Source organism: Nomia melanderi, chromosome 8 (assembly GCF_051020985.1).
Source record: "Nomia melanderi isolate GNS246 chromosome 8, iyNomMela1, whole genome shotgun sequence".
Taxonomy (NCBI): Eukaryota; Metazoa; Arthropoda; class Insecta; order Hymenoptera; family Halictidae; genus Nomia; species Nomia melanderi.
The window spans coordinates 14,969,925-14,986,218 of NC_135006.1; the positions used below are offsets into that span (position 1 = coordinate 14,969,925).

Consider the following 16,294-nt stretch of genomic DNA (forward strand, 5'->3'; position numbering starts at 1 on the left):
CCCCGTGTGCCACGTGTATCACGTGTATCACGCGTACCCGACAACCGGCGGGTCGAGTTCGCCCTTTGTCAAGCGAGAAGAACTCTCGGGAAACATCGGAATCGAACATTTCTCGAGGTCCGATCGTTAACTCGACCGTAACGTTCGCAATCGATTCGATGAACGTAAGGCTACCATTTCAGCGAGCTCGAAGGATGATTATTATTCGACGCGAGTCCGTTGTACAGAAACCAGGAAGATGCTCGCACCGACGTAAGGTTACCGAGAAGAAAAGTCACACGGAGAACGCGTCGGCTGGGCGATAATTGATAGCGACGATGCGCCGAGTGTGCGTATCGCTTCTCCTAAATTCGTTCGCCGCGCTGGAAGAAGCAGAACTAGAATCAGAACCAGAATCAGAACCAACGGCAAAGGCAAAACCGGAACCAGAACCAGAAGCGCGGTCGGAACCGTGATCTTGACCGCCATCTCACGACCGTATCGTATGTTCGTTCTCGCTCCTCGGATCCCCACTCGATGTCAAACTACTCCCCTCCGAGCCGAAGAGGTTCGGTCGCGGTGTTCAGAGTCCGGCGACGTGAACGGGAGGCGCGAGAGGGGAACGGCGGCGCATGTAAACAGAGGACAGCTAACAGGACAGATAATAAAGTTCGTCTCCGAGAGTGGTGGTGGACGACCGGAGACGGACCGGGCCCTTGACGTTCGTTCCGGACACTTCTTTCAGCTCCCGGTCGATACTCGAGGCGGACCGATCGCGAAAGCTCGCTCGGCGTTCGGACGGACGGCTGTCGGTCCTCGATCGGGCCGAAATCGATTCACCGACAGCTGAACAACAGACCGATTAACGGCAATCAACGTTCGTCTCGTACCGTTCCGTTTCCAGCACCTCATCTCGCCTCGTTCCGCTCCTGTCCGGGATTCGTCTCGCCACTGTTCTTGCCTCCCGAATGTAGTCGCCGCAGTTGCGAGTTTCTCGGCGACGTCGATTTTCATCGGTACTATTTGTTAGAATTTCCTAATGAAATCAACGTTGAACGTTCGACTCGTATTCTTTTGTTATGTTGTCCCCGCGCTCCTCCGCGTTCTTTGGTATTCCAACTCGTTACAGTCGAATTTCTCTTATCGGTTACGGTTGGATCTACTGCCTGCGCTACCACCACTACCACCGGTACCGATTCGATCAGTACAATTACTATCGCTGCCGCTGCCGCCACCACCGCTACAACCACCACCACCGCTACCATCACCGCCACCACCACCACCAACCATCACCACCACCACAACTACCACCACCACCACCACCACCACCACCATCATCATCATCATCATCATCATCATCACGGCTTCCACCATTACCACCATCACCATCCGCGACAACGACGGCCGCAGCAGCGTTTGGTGTCTCTTTTTAACCGTCTCTCGGACTACGTTCACCCTCCGTAAGTACAAGAACGTTTCATTATTGCTAAATGTTCCAGTCTCAGCTGAGCATTCGTAGCGCGCGGTTATATTTGGCCGGAGCGTGTATCGTAAACAGCGTTTGAACATGTCAACCGACATCGGTCGGCTACGGGCCCGAGACTTTGTATTCCTCTCTTATCAATGCTGATTACCGTTGATGTTGATAATCCAACATCAACAGCGTAATAATAGAATACGCTGTGGCTTATTTTTATCGACGCTTGCCACCGTAACGGAGAACGAGCCTCGCCGACTTTCCAAAAATTCGTTTCTTCGCTCGAACATGACGTTTATATAGATATCCATTGGTTTCTCCGTTCGATGTGATGCCAATATTAAATTTCACGATAGTATTAATGGAACATCGCTCGAAAATTATATTAAATCGATAAATCCATCGAACGCTCCGTTCGAAGGTGTAATCGTTGAAATAGTCGGCGAGTGTATTCGATTGGAAACGAAAGATCCGCACGCCGTCGGGGTCTAATTCGGCGAATCATCGACGGGGATCATAGACGTGAAATCCTGTTCTATTTACTCTTGCAGGGAGCAATTGCAATTGAATTCGAGGCTCAATTTACGACGGTGAGTCGGCGGAGAATATGCTTAATCATATACACCCCGCCGGCCACGGCAATATCAAAACCGTTAGGTTCGGAAAGAAAGTTCAAGGACGATGCGGACTAGTACGCGTTACTTTAAACTCTAAGGGGAATATCTTATCGATCCTTGAAACCGCGTCCGATTACCGCGGGTCAGTTGAAATTCCGCGAAATCGCGCAGCTAGACGAACCGAACAGTTTACCGTACTCGGAGTTTATGCGCTTAATTACACTACGCTTGAATTAATCTCGCTTCGCGTTCCTCCGAACGGCCGTTGTTTCTTGCGCTCCTTCGATTCCTCGCTTTGTCTTAGCACCGGGTACACGAAACGCGTCGATTTCATTTATATCGAATTTTATAAACATTCGTTTGAACCTTATTAACGTTTTAACCTCTGCGGTACCTTGTCAGACAGGCGAAGATTTCTAGTATGGTTCAACAGACGTAAATGACATTGAGTGGCGTTGAACTTCAATGAAACGTTATGGTTCCTATCAGCAGTTTGTATGGTTTGTACTAAATCTAGATTAGTGTTTCATTTTACTACGTTATTAACGATAAATAGCTCTAACCGATTACAAATACGAAATGAGACAAAATTCAATGACGAGCTTCTCTGAAAGCGATAGTAAACTTTCTAGTAAATGTCTGCGAATCCAGTGATAACGTAACTTTCGTTCTACTCTTTTGTATCTATATTTACGTATCTCCGCTGTTGGTTTCTTCGTTCCGTTTCCACGGAGCACGCACGTTTTTCTCGTGTCCTCATCGTTTTAACCACTTCTCCGGTTTATCGAGGGATTAAGGATGAATAAATCATTGCTAAACCCGCGTGTGCGAGTACGCGCATGTACGTATATATACATATATATATACATATATATTGTTTATTGGTAAGCTGCTCGGTTACTTGTCACGCGAGCATGCAAGTTCGACGAGATCTCGTATTTCCGGGTTCAGTCTCCCCCGGAACGCTCGTTCCCCGGCGTCGCTTTGCGCACCGGGAAAGAGGAATAATTTACATTTACAGCGTCGGCCGACGACGAATGTACTGAATGTCGACGAAAAGCTGAGCGTGCTACGCGATCGCATAATTAACACGTTGACCGCCAAATCGACGCTCGTCGAATCGCTCGCGCGGCCGAGAGGCGGTTTTCTCGACGAAACTGAAACCGGAAAGCTAAGATCTCTCTGCGTCGAACGAAATTCGGTTCGTTCGATGCTTCGACGGGAAAATTCACTTCGAAGCCGGTAAAATCGCGAACGTGAACCGTTGCGTGTAACTGTTCCTAATCTCGTCGAAAATGTTTAACCGTTTGCACCGCAAAGTTTTTCACTGGAAATATTTGAACACTTTCCGACGATATTTTGTGAAACTGACTCGAAGAGAAATACGTACATTGAAGAACGAAGCTATTTTATTTGAATATTTCTAAAATTGATGCGTTATGTAAGGTGTAATGTTAAATATCAAATTTCATAGTTTTACAGTGTGAAATCAGGTGGCGAGAGTCACCTCTGGAGTGCAAAGGGTTAACACGTTAAGCGTTACGAGAATGTTGAATATTTTGTACGCGATTTGTTTAAATTAACTGATTACTTAAATTTATTCGCCATTTTGAGTGCAGAATGAAATAAATCGACAAGACGCCAATATACTGATACGTGACTTCGAAGTAGGAAACAAAGAGGAGTTACGTGTTTTTTTGAAAAAATAAATAATCCATCGTTGAAAAAGTTAGCGCCGTTAAGAGTTTCAAGATGACGCGTATACTCGTCAGACACAGTTAACCGAGTTCTGTCGAACAGCAGGGAAGTGATTGTTAACTTCAGCGACGAATCACCGTAACGTAAATATTCAATCAACCGACAGATAAGGCACCCTAACGAGACGACACGCTAAACGATACGCGCGGCTTCTTCGGCACACATTTATTTTCGCGTGTCAGAAATAACTCGAACAGCCGAGGATCAATATAACGGTAGATCCGCGCTTATCGCGCGATGTTTGACGAACGCATTTGCCGCCCGATGATTATTCGAGGAATGTTCGCGACGACTTTCGCCAGCGGTCACATTTCGGTAAATCATTCCTAGTATCTGGTACGCGCGAGAGACGAATCTCCGTTCCCCTCGAAGCGGGGGACAACGTTTCAAGGAAACAATGGGATACTCGATTGAAAAGCAAGAAATATTACCGATAATGAAAATGACATAGCAAAGTAAAAATTAAATGTAACTTTTATTATACTCGACCGGTTCCATAGAGCAAAATACAGGAAATAGAGAAAATGTGATAAATCATCCGTTGGAATGATTAATATTACACATCTAGCTGAATTCTGCTTCGTTAAGTATTCGTACTACAGAAATACTTGCGAACGATCGTTTAATTTAATGAACTGTAGTAATTGAATTTAGTTGACCGGTGACCCCCGTGGTCTGTTAATATTTTCAGAAATTTATGTTAAATTATTCGAGTATATTTATAAACCTGAAATTCAATTTGACGAAGCGAATGTGCGCGTTCGAGCTTGATTCGAACCGTTCGTTTCGAACGGCTTCGAAAGTTCGCTCGATAATTTCGCAGCGAAAAGTCGACTGTGAACTTTGGATTTCCGTGGAAGTGGTCGCGTCGCCCCCTAGAAGCCGCGAAGCGATGGCCGTTCGCTATTAGAGTTAGAGCAGGAGGCGACAAGCTCCGCGTGGCTCAATCTGACGGCGACATTCTGCCGTTCCGTTATCTCGGCACACAATTAATCAGGAGCATTCCTAGATATCACGCACGAGCTTCTGTTTGCCGAACCGTCGTCGCGCCTCTGCCGCGCTCACGCCGGAGGACGGTCGTCCGCGTAAATATTTTCGACGCGCCTCGCCGCGTCCGTCGAATCCGTGTCGCCGGCGAATTAATCTGAATTGGCGGGCAATTCTTTTCGTATCGTAAACCAGAGACCCTGCCGATCCCAACGACACCAAAACGAGCACTCGGACTCACTCGGAAGTGCGACAAAATCGTGGACAGGGCCGCAGCGACCGGGCCGCGCGAGGGATGCGACATTAATACGGTATCGAAAACCGAATATCCAACGTATATTTCACGCATCCGACATCTAGCTCGAGTTGTATAACGCGGCATAATCATCGATGATGTCAGAAAACGAGACGATGCATCGTTTTACAGCGGGGAGACGTTTTTTAAAGCTCGCAATCGCGTTTTTCACTGCTTCGAAGAGAACGCGAGTGTACTCGAACGCGTAATCTTCGTTTCAGTTTCTCGTTTCATCGTCGCTCGATTACATTTAATACTAATCCTACTATAAGCTGATCGAATAACTGAATTAACCCTTCGAACACCAAGCAAACGAATGATGTAACTATCTGAACAGCAAGAAATCGGTACGTAGTTCCCTTATTTCTAGGATTTGAGCATTCAGTATCCAGCATCTGCAGAAGCTTTTCTATAGTTTAAACATTCTCCGTTCGTAAAGGGTTAACCCTTTACTCGAGAGACGACGATTCGATACAGGAAAATTACAAACTTTCGCCATTAACCTTTGTACACTACCAATGCGTGAGCTATTGAAAGGAAACAGCTTCGTTCCCTAATTTATGCGTGATCTCTTACATTCATTTTAAAGAATCCTCTCTGCATCTAATTAGAAAGTATAGAATTGTCAAACGAAAAACATTCTTCCTTCGCGAAGGGTTGATTGTACGATTCCTATATTATTACCGATCGATCGATTCCTCGATGTTCGTCTCTCCGTTCGTTTGCCAGCGAAACTGGTCCTCTTGTTTACCTTTGTTTAGCGGTTGTTCGAGCGTTCGCGATAGGAACACGGGCGCGGCGGAAAGCGCCGTTAATTTCCCCGACGAAATTCCGCTGCCGGCAGGTCGATTAGTCTAATTCCGTGTAATTTCGCGGTTGATCTCTGTTGGTGCGCGGCCGCGCGGCGATGCCCCCGCGGGCAGCGAGGATATCGCCGAGGCGAGCACGCACGCCGTGCGCCTGCGAGCGTTTTCTCTCCGATCCGTGTAACAGCTTTGGAGATTAGCGAGTCGACGCGGGGGCAGCCGGGTCATCGTGGCGACACGCGTTATCGACGCGCTGTAAATACGCGTGTGTATAAACGAACCTCGGTCCATAAATAACACTGGGCCAGTCAGTCAGAAGCGGCGGCTCGTCGTCGTTTCTCTTCGACGCTCGTTCGCGGCTTCGCTCGTTAGACGGGACCACCACTCTAATTAGCCGAATCGGTCTGCTCCGCGGGGAAGGAAGATGTCGAGGGAAGCGACACGATAGTACGTTCGCGATTCGGTGTGGATGGAATAGGATATTCGTAGATTATTCGCGGTTCGCGTCGTTTCCGTTCGAACGGCGAATCGAGTGACGGTGGCGGAATTTATCTGGTGTAATTTAATGGAACTATCGTGCCGGTCGAAATGCTTTTAGCTTTCTTATTTGGTAAATACTGGTATCTGAGGAATATTGAATATCTTAGATGATAGAGCTTTCGAATGGACATCCGAAGAAACCGAGGGAAATCTGTTATACTATTTTCGGGATTATGTATTAATTGTATTGACCCTTTGCATTCGAGAAATTTGTCATTGGGAATATTCTATTTATTTCTGAGATATAGTTGACATTTTTTAAAAATAACTTGATAAGGAATCTATTCGCAAAATAAGGGGAACAATGGTATTTTATTTCCCCGTTTCACTTATCGACAGATTACTCGAGACTTAATGTTTAATACGGAATTTTACAATCTTACCTTTTACCAGGCACCTTTGGAGTGAAAAGGGTTAAATGATCGGTGGTTCTAGTGTTAATCTGTTTATTATCTTCCTTCGTATTCATATAGTTGCTGTAGTTTCATTACACGAGGGAATCTGTTGTTATTGTTATTATTGCAGTGTTTGTACGGTTAGAAAGATTCTTGTCATTGCATTCTTTGCAGAGCCAAATGAATTCTTCTCGCTATAGTGATATTTACACTGCCAAAAGAATTCTCGTTGTTTCTGGCCACTAAACCCGACAACAAAGGAATTTATTTTAAATATTAACACTGGACTTACGGTAAATGAACTGTATAGAAACCTATTTTAAAACATTCGATTTGAACCAACTATTCACATAATGAAACTTAGTTACCAACATATCGTTAACTAATCTCTACCATACAAAATGATTCTCATCTAAAAAATAACAATTTCCTACAGATCAAATCTATTTATACAACGCCTGAATACCGCGAAATACCCATTGCTACTAAAGAAGCTCCATAATCTCCCAAAACGTAACCGAAAACATAACCAGCGTACATTTCACTCTATACCCTACAACTTTTATCGAAATCATTCGTTTCCATCGCGCGTATTTTCGAAGTTCCCGAGTTTTGTCCAGAAGACGGCCATTCGGCCGCACTGCGCGGCGTCTCACCTATGCGCGTTTCTCGCGCCTTCTCTTCTTCCCTCTTCTTCTACGCCGGCCGGCATGGAAATCGTTTCGCTCCCGATCCGCGAGAACCGGCAGTTTCCTCCGCGAATTTCCCAGCTTTGCCAGGGCCCGCGACACCTTCCGTTATCGCGGCGATAACGCGCCGCGTATAAGAACAGTCCGTCCCGGCGAGCGGCCGTTAGAAACCGGTGGGCGCCGCGCGAGCCGTTGTTCGCCGGAACCGTTCCCCAGCCGGATAAACACGGAAATTTTCGTTTGGTGTTCCCGCAGGAATTTCGCCGCAGCGCGTCGAGATGCTGCTCTCCAGCGCCTGGTTCGAGGTGATCGCCGCCGCGCTCCTGACGATCCTGATCCTCGCCACCAGCTACCGGCCCGCCTGGTGGTTCTGGACCGGCACTTTTCACAAGAAGAACGGTGAGTTTCGGGGAAACGAGGCGAAACGATCGCGTCTCCAGAAAGTGGAGGCGCCTTGGAACTGCAAGCGCCTTCGGAAATGATGTACGTTGCAATGTAGTGTTTTAGTAGGGCGTTCCATAAGTTCGTAACGTTTATTTTTCTACCGTGTAAGATAATAGTTTAACTCTTTGCGCTTGGAAGTTTCTCATTAGAAGTATTCGAAATTTTTTAACGAGGTGAAGATGATATTCTTTGAAACTGCACCTGAAGGGAAATTGGAAGTACTAATTTTTATAGTATCATAACTGGTGCAATATTGGAGCCTACGGAGTTCAAAGGGTTAACTCTGCACTCGGAAATTTATCATTAGGAGTATTCGAAATTTTTTGACGAGGTGAAGATGATATTCTTTGAAACTGCCCTTGAAAGGAAATTGTAAGTACATTGAAGAAAGATAATTTATTCCAATATTCCACGTATCGAGGCGTTGTACAAAGATCAATATTAAATATCAGATTTTATAGTTTTCATGTTTCAAATGTAGCGACCGAGTCACCTTCCGAGTGCAAAGGGTTAAATACGAAGTTCTTATAACTTCACGACCTGCCGCTTTTTAGTATCTTCCACTGAGTACACTGAAAGATAAAGGCTTACTAGTTCAAGTCCTTACGTTTGAGCTGATTTCCGTCAGAGAAGTAGTACACTACTATTTTTCATTCAGAATATGTTATTACCGGTGGCGCGTTGAATGCTCTTTTGTCATGCAAGATCAGGGTTAAAGCTTCGGGTCATCCGCTAAGTCGTTCCTCGTGTAACTCTGTGCATATTCTGTATAATCCTCAACAAAATTCAGTATACCCATCCATTAACCCTTTGCACTCGGGGGGTGACTCTGTCACCACTTGATTTAACGCGGTAAAACTATAAAATCTGATATTTAGCGTCGATCTTCTATTGCAATGCCTCGTACGTGAAATATTCGAGTGAAACAACTTCGTTCCTAGATTTACTTACAATTTCCCTTCGAGTCGGTTTCAAAAGAACATCATCTTCGCCTCAAAAAATTTCGAATACTACCGAGAAGCTTCCGAGTGCAAAGGGTTAACAGCCTGCAAAGTACAACACGACAACTTCGCCGCGCAAGGGAACGATTCGGGGAACGTCGGTGAAAATCAGAGGAACGCGCGCCACCAGCAACACTGAAATTGTAATCGTCCGTCGCCGTTTGGACATAACCTGCACGATCGAGCGGAGAGTCGCGTCCGCGCGGGGTCAGAGACGAATAGAGAGCGCGAGCGAGCGGCCGCATGCTTTCCCCGCGATAACGTCTTCGGCCGAACGAAAACGGACGAGGGAGAGAGAGACAGAGTGAAAGGACAAAGGGGAGGGAAGTGAGAAAATTGTAGCCGCAGAGGCGTGTTCGGAGGCGCGTTTGACCTTCAATTTGAAGCGACTCGGTGCCCGCGGCACGCCGCGCCGCGCTTACGGTCACGGTCTCCTTTCTAAGCGTAGAGCTCGCGGTTATGCGCGACAAGGTCGCGCTGTTCCCGCGTCCTTCAACCTTAGAAGCGACTTTCTTGCGAGCGGGCGCGCTCGCGCGCGCGCGCGCCGTTGGCACCCAAGGGAACCGTGCAAAAGAGGACCGAACGCGAAATATGTTGCTCGCGCGAAACCTTCGAGCACCTATAGTTTTTTCCGTCCGTTCGCAGCTCCCGCCGAGGAAAAACACGGAAGGGTGGCGCACCGTAAGGCGGTGTCCGATGTGCCGGGCCCGTACTCCCTGCCGATCCTCGGCACCAGGTGGATATTCTCCCGCTTCGGTTGCTATCGGTTGAACAAGATCCACGAAGCCTACAAAGGTAAGCGGTTTGGCCGTCGCCGTGGTAGAATCAACCCTTATCGTCGGTGGCGCGAAAGGAAGAAGTGGTTCCCGTAGGAAATTGAATTGCTTATGGGGTATTGTATTATAGTGGGAATGTGGAAAGGATAGAATGAATCGGAGTTGTATAATACAAGTTATATAAAGCTCGTAGATTAACCCTTGCGGTCCGATGTGCTTTTGGTTTCTCGCTTTGAGGTTCGCGTCGACGTCAGTTGATTCGAGAGCAGCTTAATATGACGCTATTTGGGAGTCATTGAAATGTGTACCTTTGAATGGTGCAATTGTGGTACAAATGAATATGAAAAAAATGGTTAAAATGGGTAGAGGTTGCAGTAAAATCGACATAGGACTGCTAAGGGTTGAGGAAACTATAATATAACGATTCACAGTTGTATAATTCATCTGTTATATAAAACATTGCTCGCGAAATGAAACTGTTTTCTATTTTGCTGCCAGTGAAAGGTAACACGTAAACGAAAATTCTAGGCAGCGACCGCGTTAACACGACTGTCACGGATAACAGCGTTCGCGTCTATTCTTTCTGCAGCGAAGATTAAAAGGAAGTTATCAGCTATTCGGTAGCAGAATTCTTACCTTAGCGAATTGCTCACTGAACGTTTCTATTCAACGTTAGTCTTATAAGTTATAATTATTTTCTAATAATTTCTATGCTCCGGTAATACTGAGATGTTGAGACTTCAATCGATTTACAATTCAGTCTTCGTGCTGCTGAATCTATTTCTTGATTCGACTGTTTGAACAATGCTCCTGTCCTCAGGAGCTGTATTATCGGCTATAATAAACCGTTTCACCTCAAAGAAATTTTTTAACGTCGCGTCGCTATGCAGTGCTTTTCGTATTCTCGCGACGATGCTATCCTCGCACTCTTTAACTAACATAACTGACGGTAACGGATTCCGTGCTCAAAGCATCGACGTGCATCATATTTCTACCGGCGCGATGTTCGATTGTACATTGATATTCTAAGGTCAGTACCCATCGTGCTACACGTACACATAAGTTTGGCCATGGTCGCGTAAATGCCTGGCAATCTGTTATTATTTTAAATATACCTAATACGTAAACCCGAAATTTCTTAAACGCTTTTATTATCGCCAATACCTCTAATTCGTAACTCGTATACTTCATAACAGTACCCGCTGTTTCTAATTCAAGAATAGATCTGAATCAACGGTACGGTCCGCTGTGCAAGGAAGAGGCGCTATGGAACTACCCCGTGATCTCCATCTTCTCGCGGGCGTACATCGAAGCGCTCCTAAGGCAAAGCTCCCGGTTCCCGCTGCGTCCGCCGCAGGAGGTGATATCCCACTATCGGCAAACCCGCCGCGATCATTACACGAATCTTGGGCTGGTCAACGAGTGAGTAATCGGGGTACAACAACGGCAGAGAGCGTCGAAGTCGAGGTCGGGTTTAACGTTACACGTTACGCTCTCTATCCCGTAGAGCGGAGTTCCGTCGATTCGACGCGTTCTAGTCCGCAACAATTGTGTGTTAACGTCCCGAAAACGGCGATTGCGACTTCGACGCGCGAACATCGCCGAGAGTTTTTCGGTCGGTTCGTGTGCGAACGAACGAATATACGAACGAACGAATACGAACGAGCGAATATGAACGAACGAAAGAATGAAAACGAACGAACGAACGAACGAACGGTTCGATAGACAGGGGCAAAAGTGGCACGATCTTCGGACCGCACTTACGTCAGAGCTGACGGGGGCCAACACTGTCCTTGGCTTCTTCCCGGCGCTGAACGTCGTCGCGGACTCCTTCGTTGATTTAATTCGTCGACGGAGAACTGGCTACAAAGTGACCGGATTCGAAGAGCTCGCCTACAAGATGGGACTGGAAAGTAAGCTCCGAGTTGCGCTCGCTTGCGTAGGGGTGACCGGCTGCCTCGACATTTCTGCGCCGTTACACGTGCTCCGTGGCGTTAATTGCTTTCGACGAGCGCGATGTAGATTTATCGGTGATTCCTGAGAACGATGATTTTCATAGGGTTTCGCTCTTTGGATGGACTGTTTAACGTTTCGAGTTAGTTAAGCGCCACGAAAATCTTAAGCGTTTTCCCATAGAGCTTCTTTTGTAGCAAAGAAGAGTAGGATAATTATGAATTGTTTGGCGTTGCAACGTTTGCGTTATTATCAACTTAGTTGCCTTACATTTTTATTTCACATCGGTTGCCTTGTATGTTACGATTGTTTTTTAGTCATTCAGGAGCGTCAGTCACCGGTGACTGACATGGCGCTTAACGTGTTGAGATGAACATTTGACGCGTTGATGCGCGCCATTACTGGTTTACGCTGGAATGTCATATTAGACAATGAAGAGGAAGAAGGTATAGAAGTAGGAAGAGATGAACAGCTGAAAGTGTAGAGAATATTACTAGAATAGATACTATGAACATGTACCATTACTGAATCACAAATGTCACGTTAGACGATATAAGAACTTCGAAAAGTTCACGCGTTTCGCTAAATGGTAAAATGGTAGATTACAGCGTCATATCTGTGTGCTAATAAGAAATAGTTAACGGTAGAATTAATAATGAATAAAAGAATAGAAATAGGAAGAGATGAAAAGCTGACAGTGTAGAATATTTATTACTAGAATAGACACTATGATCGTATGATATCGACCCGAATGTTCGAGTAGCCGCACACCCCTAGTCGCCAATCGGTTCGATCGACGTCGTGACAACCTTTAATTCTCTTTGTTCTCTATTCTCTCCTCTAAGGCACCTGCACCTTGATCCTGGGCCGCCATCTCGGCTTCCTGAAGCCCGACTCCAACTCGACGACCACCACGAGATTGGCGGAAGCCGTCCGGGTCCATTTCACCGCGTCGCGCGACGCTTTCTACGGCCTGCCGTTGTGGAAGCTGCTGCCGACGTCCGCGTACAAGCAGCTGATAGAGAGCGAGGACACGATATACAAGTATCGACGCATGCGAATCTCTTCTAGCACGAGGAATTTCCACTGGAAAGGTTTCGGCTCACGTGGTTCGTTTGTTCCAGCATCATCTCGGAGATCGTGGAGGCCACCATACGCGAGAAACGAGACGACGCGAAAGACGAGTCCGTGGAGGCGGTCTTCCAGTCCATCTTACGACAGAAGAGTCTCGACATGCGGGACAAAAAGGCTGCTATCGTGGATTTCATAGCGGCTGGCATTCACACGGTGAGCGTCTCGACGTTCCCTCGATTTTTCTACGGTGTACACGGAACTCTACAGACTGGGCCGAATAATGGAGACACTGCCTAGAGGATTTTGCGTTCGACAGCTGGGACTAGTAGCTGGACACTTGAAGAGTTTCAGCAGCGTTTAACCAGTTAACTGTGGAGTTTAGTTGGAAAAATGGAGCGTGTACTCGTTGAATGCGCGTAGAGTATACTTTAATGAAAGATCACAGCGAAATAGAGGAGAATTACATGTTTATGTGAAGAAATAAGGAATTCATCGCTGAAAAATTTAGCACCATTAAGAGTTTAGCACCAAACACAGTTAACTGGTTAAAGGTTAACCCTGTGCACTCGGTTCACTAGACACATTCGAACATTTTCTGAGATAAAGACGATATTTTGTGAAATTCGAAGAGTAATCGCGTACATCGAGGGAGATATTTTATTTTAAATGAATAAAGTATAATATTAACACTAAAACTACCGAGCAGTTCAATTGACTTTTGGAAATTTCGCTATAGAAACTCCAAGAGTGCGTCTGTTCAGACTTTCATTGATTTACCATTCAATTTGCGTAGTGTTAAATGAATCTCTTTAATAATTTCTCAAAGAAACGTTTGTTACCTTTCTAATAACTGCGAAAAGAAGACATCGGGCATGGTAGTTTTAGCGTTAAGTATGAAATGTTATAGGTTCACTGTATGAGATCAAGTGGTGAGTCGCCTCTCGAGATGCAAAGGGTTAACGATATGAATTCGTTTATAGTCTGTTAAATCAATAGACACTTTTCGATTTCAATGAAAACGTGTATGGGGGATGTTTGAAAGTTCCATGACATATCATGGAGGATTTGTTTTGTTCTTATAATTTCGTCCAATCCTTGTATGCACACGTTTGCCACGTTTCATTTGGTTTCGCAGCTCGGAAACACGCTGGTGTTCCTGTTCGACTTGATCGGGCGCAACCCGAGGGTGCAAGCCCAGCTCTACGAGGAGGCGTACGCATTGGCGCCGGCCGGCTGCGATCTGACCGTCGAGGATTTGCGGAAAGCGAAGTATCTACGCGCCTGTATAACCGAATCCTTTCGGTGTGTTTATCTTCTTTTCCTTTGGAGCTTTCGTTCGCATCGGTGAACCGCGGATTTTTATGCGTTAATTGAATATTCGAAGGTGACGAATTGCACAGAATGCACGTGACATAATGGAGATACCTTTGGTATTTTTAGAAAAATAATAGTCATACTATTTTTCTAATTATTTCATTGTATTCTATATGTCGAAAATTTCAGTTTGCATAAAGATCCAAGGTCTAGCGACAACTGCCAGATAATTTATATTTATTTCATTGCTCGTTGTTCAGCGTCATGCCCACGACAACCTGCATCGCCAGAATCCTGGACGAACCCGTCGATCTTGGTGATTATCATCTTACCGCGGGGGTGAGTGGCCACGGTACCATTTCTCGTATTTCACTATGGAACACGTTTCCTGATGGTAATTTCGCCTGTATCGTAGACCGTGGTCATACTGCACACATGGATAGCCGGCATGAAGGAAGAGAATTTCAAAGACGCGGCGCAGTACATGCCTGAGAGGTGGTTGAAACCTGTCGCCCCTCATTCGCCCATGCTGATCGCGCCTTTCGGGACGGGTAGGAGGATATGCCCGGGAAAACGTTTCGTAGAGCTTGCGTTGCAGCTTATTCTGGCGAAGGTTTGTATTATATAATTTTTTATGAGACGGTGTTATAGTAGAACCTCGATTATAGTTCGTTTTATGGTTTGAATATTTGAACTGTGCGTTTGAGTGCCTAGAACATCGTTAATTAGTTTTGGTAATTGATGTTCTACTGTACTCTTTCATTATCCTAACTACTTTGATCTCAATTAGTTTGAATAACTGATGTTCTACTGTACTCTTTGATTATCCTAACTACTTTGATCCCTATTAGTTTGAATAACTGTTGTTCTACTATACTCTTTGATTATTTCAACTACTTTGATCCCTATTAGTTTGGAGAACTGATGTTCTACTGTACTCTTTGATTATCTTAACTACTTTGATCCCAATTAATTTGGATAACTAATGTTCTACTTTTACTCTCTGATTATCCTAACTACTTTGATCCCTATTAGTTTGGAGAACTGATGTTCTACTATACTCTTTCATTATCCTAACTACTTTGATCCCAATTAGTTTGGATAGCTGTACCCTTTGATTATCCTAACCACCTTGGTTCCAATTACTTTGGACAACCAAAGTTCTACTACACTTGTGACCCAAGTGGCACCATAATTGCTCCAATGTGTATCACGAATCTTCTGTTCCCTAGATCATCCGGGAATTCGAGATTGTCGTGGAGGAAGAGCTCGGTTTGCAGTTCGAGTTTATTCTTGCGCCGGAGAGTCCGGTGTCTCTGGGCTTCCGTGACCGTACAGAGAATGCGTAAACGACGTGGACGTTCCTCCTTTGTCTCCTCCGTTGGTTTCCGTGGTCCGATCCGTTTAGGATACTCTCGAACATTCGTTTACAGACTCTCGTTGAAGACTATTCACCGTTACACCGAGGATCATATAAATAGTATTAGTATTTATATTTAATTGTTCACGCGAGCTCTTCGTTCGGTTTTGCTTTCGCGTGAGAAACTCGCGAGCGTGTCGGGAAACACTCTTTGCGTTTACGTTGTGTAACATATTGTATGTAGATATCCGTTGTTTGCTAATATAACGATAAACGATGAAACCAGAGAGAGAGAGAGCGTGATCGCACGAGGAATTTCTCTGTTCGTTCTGACGTCACTTACCACGGCCCGACGCGCGTCTCGACAGACGACACCCGATAGAAGGAAATCTCGCTTCGAACAAAAATTAAATTACGTTTATTCAATTCGTTAATTTACTAACGATCGTCATGGCTCACAGCTTGCGTGCCGCCGGCCGTGAAACTTACATACGTCGTACACGTTTAGTTAGTACACTTATACATATATTACATAGTTGTAAATGCGTCCTAAGAGACTGGAAGGAATTATTATAATCATATTAATGGTACGCGCGATGCCGTCGCGCATCTTGTGTTAATACGATTAAAAGTGTTGGCCCGAAGGTGTATGATTATAAACGACGACGCGACGTTCTATCGTCTATCTCTTTTTGACAACGGCGAAGGCGTTTCGTTTGACTATCGTTCGCGTAAAAGAAATTTGCCCTAAATCCGTAGGTGACCGGGTAACGATCGTTGACGTATCGCTGTGCGAGCCATTCGTTTGCCAAAGCGATTAAGTCCACCA

General features: G+C 45.5%; 1 protein-coding gene across 1 annotated transcript; it reads left to right on the forward strand.

The window, feature by feature from the left end:
- Nucleotides 1–992: 992 nt before the first annotated feature.
- On the forward strand, nt 993–15,485 carry shd (cytochrome P450 family 24 subfamily A member shade). The gene is made up of 11 exons (XM_076369832.1): nt 993–1,439; nt 7,799–7,942; nt 9,634–9,783; nt 10,988–11,186; nt 11,490–11,677; nt 12,563–12,761; nt 12,842–13,004; nt 13,927–14,093; nt 14,366–14,444; nt 14,521–14,718; nt 15,338–15,485. The coding sequence occupies exons 1-11, from the start codon at nt 1,019–1,021 to the stop codon at nt 15,452–15,454; spliced, it is 2,025 nt and encodes a 674-aa protein (XP_076225947.1). The 5' UTR covers nt 993–1,018; the 3' UTR covers nt 15,455–15,485.
- The last annotated feature ends 809 nt before the right edge of the window (nt 15,486–16,294 follow it).

Coding starts and splice junctions, on each gene's coding strand:
- shd (XM_076369832.1), top strand. CDS start 1,019: ATGAAATCAACGTTGAACGTTCGACTCGTATTCTTTTGTTATGTTGTC. Junction 13,005..13,926: donor TAGCGGCTGGCATTCACACG/GTGAGCGTCTCG, acceptor TTGGTTTCGCAG/CTCGGAAACACGCTGGTGTT. Junction 14,094..14,365: donor TGTATAACCGAATCCTTTCG/GTGTGTTTATCT, acceptor CTCGTTGTTCAG/CGTCATGCCCACGACAACCT.